Source organism: Propithecus coquereli, unplaced genomic scaffold (assembly GCF_000956105.1).
Source record: "Propithecus coquereli isolate 6110/MARCELLA unplaced genomic scaffold, Pcoq_1.0 Scaffold34, whole genome shotgun sequence".
Classification (NCBI taxonomy): Eukaryota; Metazoa; Chordata; class Mammalia; order Primates; family Indriidae; genus Propithecus; species Propithecus coquereli.
In genome coordinates this window covers 10,324,032-10,348,773 of record NW_012149063.1, presented here as the reverse complement: position 1 = coordinate 10,348,773, position 24,742 = coordinate 10,324,032, and the positions used below count along the sequence as shown (strand labels likewise).

General features: G+C 41.0%; 1 protein-coding gene across 1 annotated transcript in view; it reads left to right on the top strand.

The window, feature by feature from the left end:
* The window catches only part of PDE11A (phosphodiesterase 11A), a 369,842-nt gene that overhangs the window by 290,888 nt on the left and 54,212 nt on the right, over positions 1 to 24,742 (top strand). Inside the window, exons 13-15 of the mRNA XM_012650811.1 lie at positions 1,402 to 1,511; positions 10,254 to 10,344; positions 14,220 to 14,320. Coding sequence (XP_012506265.1) covers positions 1,402 to 1,511; positions 10,254 to 10,344; positions 14,220 to 14,320 — 302 coding nt within the window. The remainder of the gene's footprint in view (positions 1 to 1,401; positions 1,512 to 10,253; positions 10,345 to 14,219; positions 14,321 to 24,742) is intronic.

The window sequence follows — 24,742 nt, the reverse complement described above, 5'->3', positions numbered from 1 at the left end:
GGAATCAGGAAAGCGGAAGAATGAGGGACTACTGGTTTTTTGCTTCTAAATCTCTTAGTATAATTTGAAATTTTTTTTACCTATTATAGGTAATACTTTAAGTAAAATAAAATTAATTTAGAAACACCAACAGCCAATTGCCGATTTTAAAATGAAGGACACACACAGGCTTTGACATGGACTATTTCATACTTGCAATTTGTTCACATTTCCATTTGCTATGCAAATGAAGCTCTATGTGTTTGTAATGCAGCAGTGGACCCAAGGCAATTTTTTAAAATAAAACTGTCAACATAAGAACCTATTATTCAATTATTTCTGAAAAAAACACAACTAATTAAAAAACAAAGTTTTCACAGCTCTAAGAGAAGTGCCTTATAGGTATTAGCCAGTGATCTAGATTCAGGGGGAAAAACACACATAAGAGTGAGGCAGTTTGAACCCTAACTCTCCCCTCCTCCTACCCTCTGATAAAGATTTTAATAAGTAATGAAATAGGAGACTTACAAAGTAAAAGGGGGGGAGACAAAAGCATTGGATCAAGAAAATGCATAGACCTGCTGTCCCGGAGGTACACTTCCTCTTCTAAACTAATGAAAGGGCCAGCAGGAACCAAAGAAGCAGTGCTGCTCTCGGTTACAGAATAATCCCAAACTGCTTCCAAAAGAAATCGCATCGCAGCTCTGCATTTCACAAGCAAGCTAACACAGGGTAAGAAAAAAAGAATTCCAAGTCATGGTTACTCCACTTGATCCTCAATCTGGGTTGCCAAATCCTCTGCCAAATTCTAATTACCAAGACATGTACTGCCTTCTTATCTGTGTGAATTTAATCTGTCCACGAACCTAACATGAATTAAGGTATTTACAAGATAACTTCTAGAATGTCATCGTGTAACAATCTGGTACAACAAAGTTGCTCCTTTTAGTGTTAAAAAAAAGAAAAGGTTGTTTTTTTCCTTTCGCCTGCTCTCATCTGAGTGGCATCCAGTGGATGTCGCGCTCAGTTGGAAATTCACAGCCGCCTTCTATGCCCCGACCACCAAACCCCACGCTCATCATTAAAATGTGGAATAACAAAGCACATCTTGCTCTGGGCCTTTGCCAAACTGTCACTATATCTGGATAGTACAGCCTCCTCTCTAAAAAGGGAACAAAATAGTCTGAACTTTGTGCCAGTGTGGCAGCGTGGGCTGCTGTGACAGCGAGCTAATTCATCACTGTGGGGACCTTAGGCTGTGCAACTGACTACCCAACTTACTGTCGTCCGAGGGGGTGGCAGTTAATCATCTCCTTAAATGATGTGGCTATGAAAACAGGGCTGACTGTTGCTCAGCACACTAACCTTATCCATCCTCCGTGCCCCCAGCAGTGACTGTTGCCATTTTCCCCCTCTTCCCAGACTGCTGGGTTTCAAGAGATTCTGACCGAGGTGGAAATTTTAGCGGTGATTGTGGGATGCCTGTGTCATGACCTCGACCACAGGGGAACCAACAATGCCTTCCAAGCTAAGTAAGTGTTCTAATTGTTGTTATTTTAATGCATTTGCCTTTCTGTTCAGAGCCAAAGGTGACGAATGCTAAAGAGTAAAGCATTAATTTCTGGCATCCGGGGCCAAGGCCACGCAGGCTTGGGCGTGCATGTCACGGGGCCCATCCATCTTTATAATTCCCTATTCTTCTTTTAATTGCAAATTTGCCCTTCATGTCATGCTTGTTGATTTGGTCTGTCTCTGCTGACCTCACTCAGATAACAAAGCTCAGATCTTAAAGGGCCTACATTTTTCCTCCCAGAATATTTGCTTTTATGGCATGATAAGCTTCTTGGACCTGCTACTCTCAAAATCTGGTTTGAGACTCTTAAAATACAAATGGTCTTAGGAAATTTTATGAAACAAAATATCTTTTTCCTTCTCCAATAGAATCTGTTCCAGGATTCTTTTGATGGTGGGTATCGTATAAACTGCAGTGAAGAAAAGCCACATACGAGGAGCATAGGCTTTGCTCGTCCCTACTCCCATAGAAAGTGGAAAACAAACAAAAGAATCACATAAATGCAGCAATGTGTAGGCAACTAGTTGCCATGCACACAATGTGCATAGATAGAATAATCTGTCCCTAAGCAAGTTGGACTGGTCAAGGTAGCTTTTGCTTGGTGGCTCACGCTGTGGCCAAGGCCACAGAACTTACAGATCAATACCCAGGTCCCCTGACTCTTCTATCGAGGGTCCAATTTTAATGTTCTTTTCACTATCTGTCTACAAACAAAATGATACAGGAGTTCAGAGGCTGGAAAGAAAAGTTTGGGGCTGGAGAGTTTAGGGGAGGCTTTGACAAAAAGGTACTTTCTGATGACTGATTGCAAAGCCCCCAGAACAAGTTGACGTCTATTATCTGAAGAAGCTTCAACAGCCTCCTCTGTGGCAACAGGTTCCTTTCAGCTCACCGCTCGTTTTGTTCCCCGCAGACCTACTCACTGAGGCCTTGGATCCTGGGCCCTTGCATTTGCTCTGGATCTAGCAGATGAATTCTGATTTTGCGCCCTTCTCTTCTATCCTGTGTCTATAGCCCATCACTTCAACCCTTTCTTCTCAATATCCCATAATTTCTTGACCCTTTTAAGTTTCTGTGACATCCACTCCGCAAATACTCAGTCCTGGTACAGTCTAACAATTCAGTTTCTTGTCACTCTGCCTGGACTTGTAAAGGCTTTGGGAGAAAATGTCACAGTGGTGAGAGTTTGAGACATACCAACTATATTAATATATTCTCCCAACTCAGCAGGACGCCCAGTACTCCCCACCAATCCCTCTGTGTCCCTAGCCAGCTCCATCCCCGTGCTCTTAGCAGTTTCACAGACCAAACTTCTCTCCTCCAAAACCACCTCCTGCTCGGCTACCTCCCCCGCGCCGCTCAGCAGATCACCTTGCCTCCTACTTCACCGAGAAAATTGAGGCCATCAATCGAGGAGTCTCTCAATTTCCTCCCCTGCCACCTACCAACTTATCTCCCCGTCCCCATCCTTCCTCCTTCCCTCCTATCTCAGTGAAAGGACTGTCCTTCCCTTGTCTGAGGCTATCCCTCCACCTCTGTGGGGCCACTGCTTGCTTCTCCTCCGGGACCTCGCGCCATCAATCTTCCCCTCTCCCCTGTATCTGCTGCCCGCTTTCTGCTGGCTCTCTGCGGCCTATTAGTATAAACACTTCTCCCTCATCCTGAAAACAAAACAAAACAAAACCTGCCCTAATCCCCACTGCTCTCTGTAGCTTTGGTTCTATTTCTCTTCTTTCCCTGCAGTCAAGCTTCTGGAAAGCTGTGGGGTTCATAGCCCCCACCTCCCCAGCCCTGCCCGCCCACACAGCTTCGGGTGCCCCCTCCCCAGAGACGCTGCCCTCAGTAATGTCACCAACCGCCCCCTTGCCCAACGCTATTGGACCCTTTTATGTCCTTTCTTGATCCTTCTTGCCAAGAGACATATTTTTTCACTCCCTCCTTCCTGGAACTCTTTCTTCCTTTGTTTCACAGACAAAGGACTTTCCTCTATCGGAGAAGAACGGCTTTCTTCTCAGTTTGCTTCAGGCTTCTCTTCCCTGCCCGACAGGCCCTGACGATGTCCTCTCCCCGTCTTCTCCTGCTGTTCCTGATCCACCACGCGGGGCCTCCACCCACGTGCTGATGACCCCCCTCCCACCGCGCCACGTCTCCGAGCCATATTCTCGGCTGATCTCCAGGCACTTATGCCGCCTCCTATTCCAAGTCCCACAGTCACCTCGTCTGGATCTTTCCCTTCAGGCACACCCCTCTCTCGTATCCTCGCACCCAGGGCGTGGCACCGCGGGAACCTGCCCCCTCGCATTCCGCCAGGCCCTCCTTGCTGCTCGCTCGCACCTCTCCCGCGTCGCCACCGCCAACAGCCCGACTCTCCTCCTCCAGTCGGCGTGGCGCCGCAGAACGATCTTTCTAATCCGCGAAGCTGACCAGGTCATTCCCCTGCTTAGAAGCCATCCACACCTCCTGCAACTTTTAGAATAATGTTCAAATTCCTTAGTTTAGCCTCTTAACGCCCTTTTCATTCCGTCTCCTGCCCATTTCTCCGGTGCGGCACCCACTCACCCCACCCCACCTCCTCCGCGAGTCTACCTTCCAGGCACGAGGGACCACAGGATGCACCGGGTGGGGTCCTGCCGGTTCACGTGTCCCTGCTGCCCGGGACGCTGCCTCCCCTGCCTAGAATGCCCTTCCTCTCCTTCCTTCCCCAGACTCCTCTGAAAGCATCCGCACCAGGGCTCCGTCCCTGATACACGCTCCCCTGGTCAGTTTTCTATGCCCACAAGATGCCCTGGCTATGCCCTTTCCAAAGTGTGCTTCACGCTCTGCCTTCATTGCTGACTTGCGGGGGTGTCTCCCTTCTTTGGTACCTGCAACAGCGGGCAAACGGTGCCAGGAGCGTAATAACCAATAAATGTTTGCTGAATGAAGGAGTGAATTGGTGACTGCATGAATGGATGATTCATGCTGATATTCAGAGAGAAGCAGAAAGGAGAAACTGTGTAACTTGAGAGAAAGAGTAAAAGCAGACTTGATCCCTGGCTCTCCTCATCTCTGTTCCTATTTGTAGGAATCAAGCCATATTTCTGACAATTGGGATTCCTCAGAGTTCCTGGTCTCATTTAATCAACCTTCTCCTAGTGAAGCTGGTTGTACTTCATCTCTTTTCTTTGCAATTAACAGTCCCTGAGGCAATGAGAAGAACTACAATTTATTTGTTTTTTACTGTGTCTCAAGCCCTCACCACCATCTCTGTAGGGTAGATATTTTTTACTCTATTTTACAGGAGGAACTGAGCCTCAGGAAGGTAAGAAACTTGCCTAAAATCATCCATGTGGTAGATTGGAGTCTGGACGTGGGTTGTCTGATTCCAAAAGCCATTCTTTAACCACTGTTACTCTCTTCCATGACTTTGTGACATCGATTAATATTGTGGGCCTTTGAGCTTCCAGTTCATTTGCTGACTTGCCAGATATGTGAGCTCTGGAAAACTAGATTTTGACATCCACCAATTTAAGACATGGAGCCACAAAAATTATAAAACTGAACTAAACCTTAGTGGTCATATTTTCCAATGCCTTGATTTTACAAAGATGGAAACTGAGGCCTCCAAATCTCAGGTTGTTTATATAAGACTGAACAGCTTTCACATACATTAGGTAGGTCTTGAGTCACTGATCCTAGATTTCAATTATTTTTTGCATCCTCATGTCACATGATCAAATCTGCCTATTCCAAGATGATGTGATGTGTTTTCTCAAGACTGTTAACTTTTACACAATTTACTAGTTCATGGGATGTTTGTCAGCCCTGCACTGACCTAATAGAGTCATTTTTAAACTTAGGACTACCCACCCTCAGTGAAAACTTCCTTTGAGAATGAATGCCGAAAAACACTTTTTTTACATCACGGTAAAAGAACTACCTTTTTATTGATTAGAATGAAATTTATTCAGTGAGTGTGCCATTGTTTAGCAAATCCCTTGGAGGAAACCTATGTTCTTTTCTCCCTCTTTATTTCCCAATAATTGAGTGCTTTCTATGTTCAAGACACCATGCTAGGCATTGTGGGAGAAATGAAGTACAGCAAACAGTCCCTTCCCTTTAAGTGTTCACAGTCTAATTCCAGCCTTTCAAGTGATTTGAAAATAGGATTTAAATACACCAATTATTATGTGGCAAAGCATATGCTACCTTTTTTTCATATATAAGGCTATAAAAAAACAGGAGACATTTAGCAAGGGACAAATTACTATATAAAATGCAAAATGCCTCTACAATAAAAAGTGTGACTTTAGTTAGAGCACAATTTGATTTATTCTCTTAGCCTTTCTGATAAGTGAACCTTTGCATTTTCATATTTTGTTCTTAATTTTTAACTATTGGAGTGCGTGCAATGAATGATCAATAGGTGGAGAGGGCAGCAATAGCACAGTGCTGTGAAATGGCTCTGTTCACACCTCTCCCAGTTTTCTCTGGGGACAGTGTTCCCCACCCATCCTCCTCTCTATTACAGCTGCTCCTGATGATTAAATATCAGTACCGAGCAGCTTTGTAGTATATTCTCCTAGGAGACTTCTTCTATTCATTTCTAGCATAATCTCTTATGCTCATTTCTTGGGAATGAAAACCCATCTTGTCGCTTTCGGCCAGGTCCCAGAAGTGAAATACTGGGGCACATTAATCTGCCATGACAGCCTAATCCCACTCCTCACCACCTCCCAACAATTCTCAATTTCCTAATTACCTTTCATAGTTTTCCTTTTTAAAGTTTCTCCTAAGTCATGGCTGCACACTGCCATTCAGTCTCTTTTTCAAAGACTATGCATCATCTAGGGACGTTATGAAGGTACATTTCCATTTGCACACTTATTTTGGTGCCTGTGCAAAGTGCTAAATGCCTGGAGGGACAGAATTTTCACTTTGACTTTTCTTTTTGATAAGTTTGTCCTCATTGTGCTGCTTGTCTCAAATGAAAAACTTTAGTATGTAAGGATGACCTAATCCATAATGCACATTGTGAATATTCACACATGTAAATGTACTTGTGCTTGTGGATTTGGATTTCCTTCCTCTCTCCCCCCCTCTCTCTCTCCCCCTCTCTCTCTAAACACCCTATATGTATGTAATCACATTTTCACCACTACTTATATGATGGATATACTTACCCTAGACAATTAAAATGAGGCATGGTATTAAAGTCAATTTTTTCCATATATAATTGATTTGGGGATCTTTTTTACCTTTTTTTTTATAAAGGTATAAAGTATACCTTTATACAACATATATTACGTGAAAAACATGGCCTTTTGACGAAATGGTTTTATGATTAATTAAGACTGGATAATACTGCATATTATGTTTCCCTTCCATGGAAACACAATGTGTATTTTCACATATTGACACCTCTGGGAAGTCTTATAATAAAAAACAGTTTAACTTTTTAAAGATAGGACTTCCTAGACTTATTTAACTGTGCACCCCTTTTTATTTCTGCCCTAATACCATTTACAACACTCCAAAGAACTAGTATTCTGTAAAATACTTTTTGGTAAAGCTTATTCTAGCACATATGTTTTATTTTTTGCCACTTATATCAAGTTTTCTGATTGTGGACTTGTCTCATGGTGGTCCCAGGAAGTTCACAGTATGCAATGACAGGCATAGACAGCATTCTCTGTGTGCCCAAGCCCAAGAGAAAAGGCACTAAGAGGTTTGGCAGTCTAGAAAATCTGAGCGGGACCAAATCTATAGTGTTAATAAGGGATACATATGGAAACAGAAGTATTTTTGCTTGGATGATTTTATTCTAAAAATCTCAGGCTTAATACCATGATCCATTCTCTGAATGCTAAGATGGTACCTTGCTTGCAGAAAAGTGGGCATTAGTGCCAGACTGATCAGAGAAAATCCCTGACACAATTATAGGGGACTGTGGGCTTCCTGAAGGTGAAACCATGTCGTTTATCTTTGTACTCCACATGGCTGGGGACTGGCATATTAATAGTCATCAATGCTTGTGGGTTGAATGAGTGATAGATGAATGAATGAATGAATCACAATGTCTTCCCTCACTTTCATAGCATTGGTCTGGTTCAGTTACAACATCTACATATTCTCTGTGATTGAATCAGTATTGTATGAGGGGAGGCAGAATGCAAGATGGAATTACAGAAGGGAACAGACAGGGAATCTGATGAGGAAGATGCTCAGACCATGGGCAGTCACATGGCTGCCTTTACACAGATACCGTGAGCTAAAACACAGCTGGTCAGAAGCCGCATGGACGTTGTGGGGAGGGGCAGTGCAGCACAGGAAGCATCAGAGTACTTGTTATAAGGTACCACCTGGTTAAAGGAGGAAACATCTCCTTATTCACCCTGAACAAAGAAAAATGAAGTGACTTGTGATCATCTAGCTGATTTAACTTTTGTGGGGTCCGTTAAACCAACGTGAATAAAGGAAGCGAGAACATTTTGCCTCTGGACTCTACCTTACATGAGCGACTCTGTCATCAAGGTTCCCACTAGTAAGTGAGGTGCATCTGCGCATGGCTGGTTCATGGAAACAAATCACAGGAATCTGAGCCTATGGTTAACAGTTATACTAGTAGAATTCTGAATTAAATTTTGAAATCTTCTTTCATTGATGACAACCAGCTTGGTAAAAATGGAGAATCAAATATCAGAAATGTATGTTATAATTATCATTCTCATTGAGCAATAAGAAGCTTAAAAACTTGGATTCAATCTAGGACTGGCACTAGCTAGCTGTGTGACCTCGGAAAAGTTACCTGACTTCTCTGAGCCTTGGTTTCCTCATGTGTAAAATGAGAAAATAATACCTATTTCATGGTTTTTGTCAGGACTAAATGAAATACTAAATTATTAATATGTTGCCTACTACATGAGAGGCACTTACAAATGGTAACTATTATTATTAATAATATTAGTATTATAAAATATGCTAACACCCTTATGGTCAACCTCTTAATTTGAACTATAGTCTCTAGACATACTATTGTAAGATTATTAGACAAGCAACTAATATTTTTTAAGCAGCTACTCCATGCCAGGCACTCAGATGTGATATGCCCATAAAGTGTCCTAGAATTTCAGCAGCCAAGACAAAGGTATATGGTGTGCATTTTGAAACATGTATCTTCGTAGAAATGAACTCTAAGACAAATAGTAACTAACATTAAATATTAATTTACCATTGATTACTAAGATTAGCCTTACAAATTTTCACTTATTAAATGATAGAGATTAAGGCAAGATTTAAAGAAATAACATATACCTGATTAAAATCTAGCACCCTCCTTACTAAGGCTCTTCATAATAATTCCTACTGAACCTAACCCTGCTGTTTCTCCCAACATGTGGTCATCTCTGAGTCTTTCCAAGGATTGCAGATCCCCTGTACCCCCAAACCGACTGTGATCTTGGGCTGCCTCACACTGGAGATGGGGGCAGCTTGTAACCGAAATCCTTCACGTTGCATTTAGATCCAGTCTTTACTCCTCTCACTAGCAGGGTAGACTGTGGGCTGTCAATCACCAGCATCTCCAAGTTAAGGCCAAATTGCCCTTTCAATGTCTAAAGCACACAAGGATCTGGATGGATCCTCAGCCCAAGTCCCATGACTTCCCTTTAAACTATGGGGTTCTCTGGGATCTCTCTTGATTCTTAATATGCTCTAACTCCTACTCCTAAAAAAGATTTGGAAATGAACATATATGACCATTTCGAATGAACACTTTTCTGACCTGACACTGTTGAGGATTGGGTTGTTCTATGTATACGAAATTTACGGATAACTTGAAGTAATCCCTTCAAGCATCAATTAACATTTTATTAATTTATAATGAAAATATCCATACGTTTTAATTATTGATTAATAATTTATATAGATTGCAATCTACTATATGCCAGGCATTGTGATAAGCACTTTAAAATATTTTATTGTTCTCATAAATAACAGTTTAGCTAGATAGTATATAATCTTAGAGACAAAGAAATTGAATCTTAAAGAGGCCAAGTAACTGTCCAAAGCTACTAAGTGGAGGAAGAGCTGAAATTTGACTCTAAATCCAGGGAACTTTCCAGAGTTCTGCACTGAGATATCACAGTGTGACTGTGGATGGGGAAACCGTATTAGAAGGTTGTCAACTTGACATTTAAAGTAGATAAAATGGACTCTGGACTATTGACGTGATCTTTTCCTAGGCAAAGTCAAATACGTTTGGTATTAATATTAGACAGTTGTTCTGGACACTCAGAAGTTATACAAAGTTTAGTTCATGAAGTCTACCCTGATCCCCATGGCGAGCAATTATGTCTTTTTTTTCTCAGAGTATCCACAGCACGTTGGTTGGACCTGGGACACTTTTCTACAGTGTATTAATATTCATATTGGTTTTATGTGCCTTATGTCATCTCATCTCTCTTACTAGTCTGTAAATTTCTTAGAGGCAGGGACTGTGTTTTATTCATCATGTATCATCCACAGTATCTAGCCTAACACACAGAAACTTCCTGAAAGGCTTACTTAATAGATGAATGACCTGCAAAAGCAGGTACCTGAAAATGCATCTGCTTGTGGTCCTTTGCCAAAAGCAGGAAAAGCAGTTTGATCCAAAGAGCTGATGTGGAGGAACGGTGGACAGGGGAAGGGCCCTGCTCACTCCCCCTCTGTCCTCTTTCAGGAGCGGCTCTGCCCTGGCCCAACTCTATGGAACCTCTGCTACCTTGGAGCATCATCATTTTAACCACGCCGTGATGATCCTTCAGAGTGAGGTACAGACCTGATGTTCTATTTCTCCCCTTGACATAGAAAGGAAACAACTATTTGTTTCCTACCTCTCTTTCTTTATGGTGCCACAGGGAGATACAGAGAAGTGGGAAAACCATTTTTAAGTTAACTACTGGGACTTGCTGACTTTTGGGATTCTTTTAGATGCCTGACCAAGGACGTTGTTCAGATTCTTCCTGAGCTGATTCATTTGGGTTTCATTATTGCCTAGGAGGCTTTTCAAATTCACGTAACAGGGTGGCAGGTATAGACTGCTTATCCCCACTTTCCACTTTCTGCGATCCTACTTTCCTTAAGGGATATAGAAGCCCACTAAGGGAGCGACTTGATTCAAGTAGTGAGTGGCCCAACATTCCCATTTTGTGAAACCCAAAGTCGTTTTAAAAGATGGTAAAAGCAAAAACAGGGTGAGAAAGTTACACTTTATTAGCACCATTGAGAAACCTATAAAATATAAAAGAACTTAAAATTGCTGGTGGGACCAGTTTGAAAGTGAGAACTGCAACTAAACTTAAGACCCAGGGCTAATGCCATATGCCTTATTTTGCTTCATGTGGCAATGCAGGAGTTAGAAGTAGTTGGAATTTTATACTTCTAGCTCTCCACAGAGAAAAACAGAAACCACTAACCAACTCTGGCTGAGGCGTCTGAGTTTTAAATTGCCAGGAAAGGATCTGTTTAATTTTCTGCAGGCGTACAGACTTTTTTTTTTTTTCTGAGGCCAGGAAGGGATCATCTGTTCCCCATTATTTGTCAGTTCTCTAGCTGTGCCATTAATTATTATTATTATCATCATTAAGGCCCTGCTTCGCTGGAATAGCATCATTAAATATGGAGGTTTTTTTCCTCCAGCTCATCTTGAGAAAGCATGCCTTTTGCAATATCACTGAAGGCCCCGGCCCCATAAAGGAGAGTCTACACCGTGGAACCCCAGTGCAGACTGGGGAAGGGCAAACCCGCTGGGAGTGATGTATTTTCAGCTGGGAATGAAACACCAAGGGTTAGGCTTTCAGTAACTGACAGAAGCCAGCATCCTGGGATCTGTGGCTCTGGAATTTTCCTACAAAAGCCATATTGTAGCTGAGTGCTTCCACAGCACTCAATGGGGATAAGAGGAAATTTGGTTAAGACTACCTTTTCTGTACTGGTAAGTGTGATACGTTTACACCTCTGTCCCCAGAAAGCCCCACCTTTGTAATAACACGGTTTACATACAGGATGTCAAGTTTCCTCAGGGAAACAAACCCCACTCACTCAGAATTTGTGTTCATACAAACGAGACACATTGGCGGTCCTTCACTCTGGGGTTCCCTACGAAGATCAGAGACTAATAAAGAGGCAACGGCGCCCTGAGCACCTGCTACGTGCAGGCGCTGCCTGGCACTGCCCCAGGCCCCCACGGTCCTGCCCGTCAGAAAGGCAGCAATGCAGGTGCCATCGCTGCCCCATTTCCAAATGAGCACATGTGCAGGGAGGTTAGATGGCTTGAGGAAGTTTACCGCAGACGTTTCTCCTTGCACATCTGCATTTCTTACCATCACTACCACACTCACCGCCGCCCTAAACAAAGAGTAGAGGTAGTGTTTTAGGAAGACTCTAAACTACTTCGGGGACCAAACCCTTGAGGCACTGTGGAAGGCCAATTCGCATATAAACAATATACTGATTGCAAATGAACTTTTTTAAAAATTAAAGCTGATCTGGCTAGCGTTGTCACTCTTTTAGCTGTAAATGATGTTAGTTACTATATGTCCTTTAAGAGTACAGTCACGTGCCACATAATGTTCCAGTCACGGATGGACCACATATATGAGAGTGGGCCCATAAGATTATAATACCATGTTTTTACTGTACCTTTTCTATATTTAGATATGCAAATTCTTGCCATTGTGTTACAATTGCCTACAGTTTCCTCAGGGAAACAAACCCCACTCACTCAGAATTTGTGTTCATACAAAAGAGACACATTGGCGGTCCTTCACTCTGGGGTTCCCTACGAAGATCAGAGACTAATAAAGAGGCAACAGCGCACTGAGCACCTGCTACGTGCAGGCGCTGCCTGGCACTGTCCCAGGCCAGTCACATGCTTACAAGTTTGTAGCCTAGAAACAATAGGCTGTGCCGTATAGCCTAGGCGTGCAGTAGGCTATACTGTGTAGGTTTTTGTAAGTACACTCTGTGATGTTTGCACAGTGGTGAAATCACCAAACGACATATTTCCCAGAACGTGTCCCCCTCATTATATGATGCATGACTGTAATAACACGCACACTCTCACAAAATAATCAGGATCCTCACATTCACACCAGCTTTCTCCCTGTCTCAGTGTTAACTTTTACTGTAACTTGCTCCTAAAGGCTGTATGTCTTTGGGAGATGCTGGGTGTGTGGCTGGATCCAGGTGACTACTTTTCCATAGCTTCTGACCACTTTTCCCAGGTCCCAGAACACCCGCCTGTGATTGAGCCACGAGCAATGCTCAGGCAGAAAAACCTGGGCAGAATTATGGTGCGGCATTGCTTTAGTTATTTGTCTTCTTCTTAATGGCTGAATTAAGGGTCTGGAAGAGTTCATTTGAAAATTATTATTAATATTGGACCTGATCCCAGGTGGAACCAATATACTTTCGTCTTTAAGGAGTGGCAGGTTCACCCAATGAGATAAATTAACTCAGGATAGCAGATTATCCTCTGGTGCCTGGTAAGAGACAATTTACTAATTGATATTCTGGTTCCCTGAAAGAATTAATTTACCTCTTGCTGGAGAATAGTTTATTCTCAGGCAGTCATTCTTCCCCATTCCTTCTCCACCATCTTCTGGCTCTCAGCACTGGGTTTAAAACTTGTCCAGTTCCTGGGCCACATACTAATGAGTTCATATTTCACACTAAGAAAACCTGAAAAATGAAAAGTCCTGACTTTCAAAACAAATTAAGTGAATTGGTCACTTTACGGAAGAATTTTTCACTTTACTAAAGACACATGTGGAGCTGCCTCGTGGAGCTAAAATAAATTTTGCTGAAAACGGGTGCTTTTCAAAGGTGTGGAGATAAAAGTGTAATTGCAAATTTTCTTAGGTGAGAATCGTCTTTAGAGTCCCGCAGTGCCAAGAATAATGTCTTATACATCCTAGCTATTCAGTAATTATTCACTGTACTGAATTTAATCCACCATGCACTTCATCAAAGTGTACCTTTAGAGCGTAATATAGGTTCCTCAGCTTCAGTTGTGTTGACATGTTGAGCCAGGTAAATCTTTGTGTGTGGGGGGGGTCTCCTGTGCATCGCAGGATATTTAGCAGCATCCCTGGCCTCTACTACTGGATGCTAGTAGCACCCCTACCCAGCTGTGACACTCAGAAATGTCTCCAGACATTGCCAAAAGTCCCCATTGTCAAAATCGCCCCCAGTTGAGAACCACTGGTCTAATGGTTTTTTTCTCCTCCTTGAAGTCCTTTGTTGCCATAGCAAGTATTTCCAAAATACCAGCCTAAACCTTTGCTACCTAGGAAAATTAGTATATATTTTAGGATAAGAAAGATTCCCAAATGTTTCACCAACTTCTCCACTAAGTCATTGCATAGGAAACAGGCAGTCAGGTGGAGTCCCGTTTTCAGAGTTTTTCCCTTTTAGATTAAACACATAACAAAGCATCCTTCAGTAGACCTTTTCAAAAATGATTGTGCTTTCTGGCTTTGCCATGTTTGCCAGGGAATCTGTTTGTATTTGTACAAAATCTCATTAAGCTTTTTAAAAATTATTTTATCATGTTCCCAGACTTTTTTTTAATATAGAAAAACCATGTAATCCACAACCAGAAATTTAATGTTGTCTTTTGTGACTTTTTACTCTCTCATTACAGGGTCACAATATCTTTGCTAATTTGTCCTCCAAGGAATATAGTGACCTTATGCAGCTTTTGAAGCAGTCAATATTGGCAACAGACCTCACGCTGTACTTTGAGTAGGTATTGGCATTTGATCTATTTGACAAATGGAGATCTAAAGTTCCATCCTGTAATTAATTTTTAGGTCTACATTGGGGGTTGCATGTTACTGTAGCATTTATATCAATATGTAACTAAGCTAATCTTTTTTGTTGTTGTTTTTTCCCTCATCTAAATGGAGTTCATTAAGGCAGTGTGTAGAAGCCAAGAGAATCAAGGCTACAATCACAAGATTTATCTTTCTTCTGTTTTATGAGCCTTGTTTGAGATTCTTGACTCTTAAACTAAGTGACGGCCATTATTAGTTTAGACACTGGCTAAAATTGCTATTTTAGACTATTATTTCTGGTTAGCTCCATAATGGCATTGATGATGATGATAAGAAATATTCACTGATGAAAGGTTAACTGGAAATTCAAGACTTCTTCACTCCTTGCTACTCTTCTATCTCTCTTTCTTGGAAGAGCCGTCCTTTTCCCCAAAGGTCAGGTCTCTCTCTGAGCTGGAAATTTCATCCCTCCCTTTCCCAGCGAGACCTGCTCCATCAGGTACCTCTTCTTTTAGCAGCCTGGAAATCTCTTCCTCCACTAATTTGCACAGTTCCATCCTATCTTAAAGACCAAACAAATTCATTCCCTTAAAAAAAATTATTTCACTTGACCTCATGGAGATCTTTCATTGCTTTTCAATTCACTTTGCTTTTACTTTTTAAAATAAACAGAGCACATCAGTACCTCTATTTTCCTAACACCCATTTACACCATGAAGAGTCCACCTCCACGTTCTATCAAAATTGTACTCAGAGGTCACCAGAGACCTCTGAGTACTGTCCTGTACTCGTTTCTGATATTTTCTAGTGTCTTTGAGATATCTGAAGGTTTACTGATTTAATGTCAATTTCTACTCTTTTTGCTTCCCCAACATCCAATTGCCTTTTCTCTCTCCTTTTCTAGGTCTTTCATAGGTTTCTTTTCTCCTGGCTCCTACAAATGAGATCTCCAACCATGTTCTCCTTTCTCTACTGAGATTCACTCCCCTGGCCTCAACTTCTATGTTACCTCTATATATGTTATCACCTGTGTGCAGAAAACTATGAAATTCTTTGCTCTAATCCTCCCTCATATTGTAGACCTGTATCTCCAACTTCATCTCAAAAACCTTCGGTGTCTTCATTGCTTTCGAAGAAGACTTTAAACTTGATTTGACTTTCAAGGCCTCCATAATCTTCCCCCAACCTTTTCTCCTTCTTATCTTCCACTTCTTCCCTATGTGATTTGTCTACTTCAACCAAACTGGTCTACATATTTCCCTTTGAAAACCGCTATGTAGTTTTCCTTGTATCCTAATCATATGGAATCCTGCCCCTTCATGTCCCCACCTGGCTGAAATGACCATCCTTTAAGATTTTTGTCTTTTTTATCCTTTGTCTCTTCTACCGCTTTTTCTAGGAAGTCTTATGTCACTCCTTTTGAAATCTTACTGCACTGTGGCATTGCATCAGTTAAAATAAGGTTCAATTGTAAGGGACAGAAAACCCAAAGTAACAGTGGCTTACTTCTCTGTCACATGAAAGAAGTCCAGATATAAGCAACCTAGAGTTGGTAGAGTAACTATATGAAATCATCGGGGACCCAGATTCCCTGAAGGTGCTGCCACCTTCAACACATGCTTTCTGCCTCTTAGTCCAAGATAGTTGCTCAAGCTTCAGCCATAATGTCTACCTTCAAGCCAGCAGATAGAAGGAAGGGACAAAGAAGAAAGTGGTAAAAGGGTGAAGCAAGCTATCTTCTAAGAGAGTTTGCTGGAAGATGCCACATAACGTCACCTTTTATGTTTCACTGGTCAGAATCTAGTCGCTTGGCCATACCTAGCTTCAAGGAAGGTTGGGAAAGGAAATCTTTATCCTGGGTAGCCATATGCCCAGCTATAAAAAACAGGAATCTTGTTACTAAGGAAGAAAGGAAAAAGGGATATTGGGGGAGACAACTGGAAGTCCATGCCACAGGTATTTATTTTTGGATTCTGCTGAATGGGTTATTACATGGTATCATAGAAGGAGTAAAGGCTTTGGAGTTCATATTGGCCTGGATTTGAATCTCACTTTGGCATTCTAGTTAAACCTGGTGGATTGAGCCCAAGTATCTATGTCTTCTCCCTCCTAAAACTTCACTAAAATGATGCTATAATAAATAAATTTAAAAGAAAAAGACATAAATCTGCAAGGGGAAAAAGAGGGCACACAACAACTGACAAGAGATTCAGTACATTTGTGGACAATGGAAGGAGGACCACCAAATGGTAGCTGACCTAGCAGAGTAGAAATGGTAAGTGATACCTACAGAGTAGGTAAGTGATACCTACAGCTCTGAAAAGCAAGCCATTCTGCCCTGGATAACCTTGCTTGGGGCTTAGAGAAAAAACTACCATGAAAAATAGATGGGACACTCAAAGCTGAAGACACTCAAAGCTCAAAGAGATTGCTAGAAACTCAGTCTACAGAACACTGCCCACGAAGTCTTCTGCCAACATAGCCAGGTAATTCCTTTTCCTCTACCTCTAGAAGGCCAGAAGTTTATTCTGTGGAGAAATAAAATGAAGAGCTCTGGATTGATGAAAAGTACAGGGTAGGAATGAGATGCAGTGCTCCGAAGAAGGGATTAAGTGAACTGGATCCAGTCTCTGGATTGAAAGCCCGTAGCCCATAGCCCAGCACTTGGAAGCTAGGAGTCCATGTGCCATATGCCCAGGCTTGTCAGATTTAGCAAGTGGAAACACAGAAGGCCCAGTTCAATTTAAATTTTGGATAGACAATAAATGTTTTTTAGTGTATATATGTATGTTCCATGAAATATTTGGGACATACTTACACTAAAAATTATTTTTTATATATTTCAGGATAGCTAGAAGAGAGGACTTGAAATATTCCCAACATATATAGAAATGATAAATATTCCTGTGATGACATAACCTAAATACCCTGACTTGCTCATTACACATTCTATGTTCGTAACAAAATATCACATGTAGCCCCAAATATGAACATTAGGTATCAATACAAAATTTTTAAAAATCATTTTTTATCTGAAACTGAAATTATTGTATTTTGTCTAGCAATCCTACCTCCGCTCCCCCAACACACAACTCCCACTTAGCTTTTTAATGCCTTACTATTACACACAGAGAAGCAAGGATCAAAGAACATTTTATAAGCCTCCAGTATGAAAGACAGAGGCCAAAACGAACAGAAAAAAAATTGAATTCAGCGAATTCAGGGAGAGGAAGAAAACAAACCATTGTTACTATCCTCAGGGGGCTAAGATATCACATCCATGAAACAAGAACAGGATGTTTTGAAAAATAATAATAGAAGCAAACATGAAAAAAATGCTTTTGAAAATTAAAAACATGATGGCCAAAATAAAAAATCAAATGAAAACATTGGGAAATACAGTCAAAGGACAAAGGGCAGCAAGATGGAAAACACTGCTATCTTTCATTGTATGCCTTTCAGTGCTGTTTGATTTGTTAGCTATGTGCAGGTATTACTTTGATAAATATAAATTTTAATTAATTTTAAAATATATTTAAAAAACAAAAATCCCAGCTCTGCCACTAATAAACTGTGTGTCATCAGACAAATTATTTACCTCTCTGAGCGTCTTTTCTTTGTTTCTCTGGAGATAACAATACCTACATTATATGTCTTATAAATGTCTCGCATGTGTAAATGGCTTATAAATGGTGACATCTACAACCTCGTTTGCTTTATAACCTATCTATTTTGCACGTTTTGTGGCCCTTGTGTTGACTTAACTGTCATGATCTTCCATCTTTTTCTGGATTAATGCTCCTTAATTTGGGGTTTATGGAAAGTCTTGGTCCTTTTAGTGTTTTTATTTCCTGTCTCTGACACTTGCAAGATTTTGTGTTATTTTCCTCAAAGTAGAAGCATCTTCCCAAGCCATGTTTCCAAGTAACTCCTGAAGAGGAAAAAAAAAATCTCAACACTTGGAGTCCATTTATCAAGCCCTGTTAGGGATGTGACGAATCACTGAGTGACCGCTGGAATGCAGTCAAGGAAGTTGGATGCAACTCATTTTCTCATTACTCTGTTCTTATCTCACTGCTGCAGCCCCTGCTAATGTTTGCTGACTCCCAAAGAAGCTGGCTTGTTCTGTTTTCGTCAGCATTATTGTTTTTGAGGTTCTGAATAGCTGTTCATTCTCTAATCTAGACCTTCATGGGACTGATTCACTTGCCTGTCTAAAGTTGCATTAAAGTATTGCCGTATTTTTAGCCAAAACCATCACCAGGGTTAATGAGGAAAGAAAGCAACGACTACGAACTGTCACCCAAATGCTTTTATTTCATAAATGTACAATTGTGGAACTGAAAGGGATCTTAGAAATGATGTCATCCAATTCATCTCCTTTATTTTACAGATCAGGCACAGAGGTCCAAATGGTTAAACAGTGTAAGTTGGGTCACTTAAGTAATTATTGGCAAAACTGGCATCCACTCTTCCTCTTTCAGGGCTTTTTCCTCAATCACCTTCTCTAATGGAAGAGTCAAGAAATGGTTGTCATTTTATAATAATTGGGGATACATTAATATTGACCTTCCTAGGTGTTCTTTAATCAGTTTAATTTAAAAACCAGCCGGAGTTCCCTGTGTCCTCTCCCAAGGCAGAGTTGGAGATAAGGGCTTGCATGCAGGTTAGTTTCATTTTGGAAATGACACCAAGAGTAAGAGAGAGGGTGCTGGGACAGTGCAATGGGGAAGGAGGGAAGCCATTGGAAGGAAGGGTACATTTCCTTGTTGGTCATCACTGTGCTCAGCCAGGCTTGACCCTGCAGAGACTATCTGAGAATTCTCGTATAATACATGTCAGAATTGTCCACCGGCCGCCATCCTTGTCAGCCAAACGTTGCTGCACTTCCAAGTTGTGCAGGCCTGAGGGCTCAGGATTCCTGAAGCCATCCCCAGTCTGTCCCACACATGAACCAGAGCAGCTCGAGGGCAGAAAGTCAGCACTGCGTGGGACAGCAGAGGAGTAGCCGAGCCACTGGTGATAGCAGTAATGGCTGGAGAATCGTGGATGGGCCAAGAGGATGAGAAGTGGCCATAGGACTAGTTTCTAGAAGTCTGGATTGTTGTTACTTCTTCTGCCCTGACTACTCAAATCAAAAGTTATAATACAGTTGAGGAAACCAAAAAGGAAGCTCACTGCTTTCCTCCCCTAGGAAGAAGAAAGTCATTCTAGAAATGGTCAGGATGGGCAAGGAGTAGATCTCAGGCTTTTGGAGAAGGATTTATGACTCATTCCCAGGGGCAGGATTTCCTGCCTTGCTCCAAAAGGGAAAAAATGTAAGATTCATGGAAATATGGAAATGCATTCAAAATAACCACCAAAACTTAATGACTTTAATTTCTAATGGCTTTGGGTGTCCTTGGGATTCTATGCCACAAACGCCACAAAGCAGAATTTACAAGATTAAAAAACAAAACCAAACACAACCATTGGTATGAATCTCTAGGTTTCACAACCTAAATCTGGAGGTTAATTATTCATTCTGATTTTTCAACTTACTGAAAACATTTTCCAGTTACTGCTGAGTGATTTTCTGAAATTGATTTCTGTGCCAATTTCTGAGTCCCTGAAGTGCATAAGGCTTTGATAACTAAGCAGTCATTTCCCTATCTCAACCGGGAATTAGATACACCCGGTCAGTAACCAGCCATGTAACTCTAAGAGTCAAATCTCTCTTTGCCTCAGTTTCCTTGTCAGCAGCATGCGGGAAGGTATATCACCCATGCCAATCTCCCAGGGTCCTTGTGGCAGTCAAAGGAGATTACCTATATGAAAGAGCTTTGATATTTTAAAGTACCTTATAAAGAAAGGAATCATTCATACAGAAAACTTAATAAAATATGCACTATAAAAGATGATGCTTATCCGAGTGGGCAGAGAGAGAGATCTAAAATTACAAATGTTAAAACTTCAGGAGGATGTCACAAACGCCCTGTACTATTTGTCTGCATGTAAGTCAACAAAGATGACCTGTGCAGCTTCCACAATTAGTAATAAAAACAATGACTGATGTTTCCTGAGTGCTTACTTAGGAGCTTTGTATACCATTATCTCGTTTAACACTGAGAGCAGTCCTATTAGAACAGGTACTGTTACTAACCTCATGATATGCATGAGGAAACTGAGGTATGGAGAGATTCAGGAAATTGCTCACAATGTTAAATAGTAAATTTGGGATTTGAACCAAGTAGTTCGAGTCCAAAATGTTTTTAACTACTCTGACATTCTCTCCACAGTTATGTAATGGTTAATTTAAGAATACTAAAGGGAAAATTGAGGTCAATCCTGGGAACGCTTGGGCTTTAAGGGCAGCAGTAATTTGAGTATGCACATGCCTGAGGCTAGTTCCAAACACACTAGATGTCAGCACACTAGGTGACAGCAATTCAATTAATGCCAGGCCTCCCCACCAGGAGTGCGCGGTGGGTATGGAGGCTCCAGGTTACAGCTGCTCAGGAGCCTGTGTGGTGGGGCTGAGATCGCAATTAGAGGCTCCTTGTTTGCAGTTGAGTTAAGCTGGGGCATCAGAGGTTGAAAATCCTTTAGCTTTAATACAGTCATGGAGGTTGTTGCTATTGGATAGCAATAAATAGCATCCATCGTCAACAGGTTGCGATTACATAACATTGTATCTCTCGTCTACCAGGTGCCTGCTCTGTGCCTAGCACCATTCTAGGCATTCCAGTATCTCCCTGTATCACTGTACACTCCCTCTGTCACCACTGTGCTAGAATGGAAGCTCCGTTAAGGCACACATCTTACTCTCTAGCTCACTCTTGGAGCCCCCAAACCACACACACAGTGTCTTACATGAGTTCTTAAAATATTAACTTTTTGATATTGAATTCTCATGTCAACCTGAAAGGTAGATAATGTTATCCTCATCTGATAGATAGAGATACCTGGGCTTAAAGAGGGTGAGCAATTTGCCCAAAGTCATCAAGTTGTCTGTGACCAGGTCTCTGTGCCATGTTGCCTTAGACCACTATTTAAACAGAGAATTATCCAATAATTCAGATTTTAGAAATCCTCTTGGGTGTTCAATGCTTTTTAGATTGGTTTTCTAAATTAATCAGACTGTTCTTCACATTGAAAATTTGCTGCTTCACTTTGTGCTCTACCTTCATTAACACAATTCGTCAAAAATGCCCACTCTAATGTCTTCTTTGTCTTTGTCTTTACAAAGGGATGCAGTAAGTAGCACTTCTCAAAAGCATCTGATTATGATAGAAAAATGCACTAAGCTATTTTTTGGTTGTTTGGTGTAATAGTTTGACCATCCTTTTTACAAATTAGATTAGTTTTTGGACAATTTATTTTTTAAAATACAGTGGGAACTCAACAAATGTTTCCACGGCTATGCAGACAGAACCGTTCATTCGTTTAACATTCAGCAAATATTTGTTCGGCGCCCACTCTGCTCAGCGCTCGCAACTTGCGCAGCTTCCTACACTCAACCATATTGGGGAGGAGGAGGAGAAGTGGATGCATAGTAAGGTGTTAATGACTGGTAGAGCTTAACCTGTTACTCTCTCCCAAACACTCTCATATTTTAACAGAGTCTGATGAGTTAACCTACTGAAACTATTCTAATGTTAGTCCTGTAGCCCCTATGGTAGGTTGATGGAAGAAATATTTTGGTATTTCTTGACATACTTCAAAGCATTCTTACATATACTCATCTCCCCATTTACGTGATATCACAACTAACTAAAAAATGATAAAATCATCCAATTAGCACTTATTAATGCCCTCCTTATGCCAGGCACTGTGCTAGTTGCTGGGAATGCGCGGGAAGATAAGACCTGGTTCTCACCTTCAGGGTCGCAGAGCCCAGTGGGGAACAGGGAGCAGCAGGACTACAGCACGTGGGGTGCTACGGCCAAAGTGAAAAGCTGGGAGCCCCTGGAGCATGCTGTCCAGCAACAGCGCAAGCAACGCCTCTGCTTGGTGATTATGGTTTTACTGAACTGACTGCTTGGGCCTTGTGTTATCTAATCTTCTGCCATTTTCAACATTTAGAGTAATTCTAGTCTTTCTATTCCCTGCATTTTGCCAGTTTTATTCATGCTGTCAACAACAGCACAGCATCCAACAGATCATTTCATTGAGGTTCTTAGCTGGCCCTTGTGTTATCAGTGCTAGTCTAAAGCAGGGAGAAAATTCACTTCAAAATTAAATATATCACTTTTTTCCATAGTCATAATTAATGGAGTTAGCATCTGCATATTAATTTTCTGTTTCTCTCCAGTGCTTTTATGTCAAAAGTCCAGAAATCTCTCCAGAATCTGCATTTAGCAATTAACTACAGATGTATATGATTTGCCTGTTGAACAAGCTGTAAGAACACGAAAAGAACAAATACCCTTCTCTGCTGCATCTACTCACCCCGTACACACATACACACATACACACACCCTACCACCCCTGCCTGACAATTCCGGAGTTGAAATTGGGGAGAGTTATAATGATGATTTGCCACCTCAGCAGTAAAAACTTCCTAACATTTATGGACTTTTAGTAGATTCAGAGGAGTTAGATGAATAGATAGATAAAGAATATGTATACATATATACATGTATAGATACATAAATTTACAAAAAAAAATCCCTGATTAAAATATACACAGGAATGGTGATTTCTCATTTTGCAAATAAAAGATGCCTTGCAGATAAATTACAAAGCAGAAAGATTTTCAATGTAGTGATGGGTGACTGGTAACCAATCTTTAGAATTATTTTTGAGGGTAATTTTAGCAGTTCTGTTCAAATGATGCTTTTTTAAAGACTGCTATTTTTCTGAGGGGAACATATGTCAGGAGAGCGGGATAAAAGCCTAATAAAAACATATCTGATTATAAATGAGATTTTCCAGTAAGTTGCTTTTCACTAGCTGAGGTATTTGCCGTTGTCCTTGAAAACCAAGGTTCCCAATGATCTGCTTGAGAAGTTAATGATATAGTTCCTCATGACAAAGGAGCCTGGATCTAGGGGGTATTATATAATTTTGTGGATTTTCAAATATTCATTTTAGCAGTCCCAGGTTTCTGCAAATGCTTCTATTTCTAGCAGTTTCACATATGCTCATGCTGTTGACTATATAATCTATGTACACATGTACATTTAGATGCTAAAAGAAACAGCTGTATGGGCAAACTCATTTCCCAAAAGCACAGTGAATTTCACATGGTTACTTTGTAATGGTTAACACTAAGGAGAAGATCAGAAATACACTACTGGAGCTGTGAACCACCAACCTGGCCTGGGCCATCTGCAGGTCTCCTCACCTCTGTCTAGTGTCTGCCTTGATACTTGGTACTGCCTTGGTACAACAGCCCATGATGCCATCACATCCCATGGTGGCTGTTGTCCATGACTGCCCATATACTCACAGGAGAGATTTCTGGACTTTTGACATAAGCCTCACTCACGAAAGGCTATCTGGCCCCAAAGATTTATGCTACACATATTAATCAATCGTTACAAAGATCATCTCAGAGGCCAGAACTGGGAGGCTGGGGACTTGGAATCTACCTAGATATGCTCATAACTGCCCTGGGACCCTGGGCAAATCACTTCACTTTCCTTCACCTTGAGTTTCCTCACCCATAAAATGAGAGAATTACGACAGATTTTTCTCAAAAGTTCCATACAGCTCTAAAAGTCAATAACTATAATGAAAACTCAAACATAGAAATTATTCTATGACTTGGCAATTTTACATATGCATATACATATATTTATGTGTATATACACATATATACAGAGAAAGAGAACTCACACAAATTCACAAGGAGATGCACAAAAGGTTGTTCATAGCAGTATTGTATGTAATAGCAAAAAAAATCAGAAATTATCTAAATTTTCATCATCAAGAAATGTGTAGGTAAACAATAGTATAATAATACATGGAATGCCATACATAAGTGAGAAGGAATGGCCTAGAACTACATATAACAGTATGAATGAAGCTCACATACCTGGAATGAAAAAAGCAAGTTGCCAAAGAATACATACACTATGATGACATTATTTATATAAAGTTTTAAAACATGCAGAACTATATTATGTATAATTGACCTAGTAAAATTATAAGGATGTATATGATGATGCTTTATATGAAATTTAGAAAATGGTCCTCTTATAGTGGGTGAGAGGGAAGCAGAAGCAACAGTTCTAAGAGGTACAGGGCCTGGACAGGACTGGTAGAGCTTTATTTTTAGATTGAGTAGTAGATGGATACTCTATGTTCATTGTATAATTGACCTAGTAAAATTATAAGGATGTATATGATGATGCTTTATATGAAATTTAGAAAATGGTCCTCTTATAGTGGGTGAGAGGGAGGC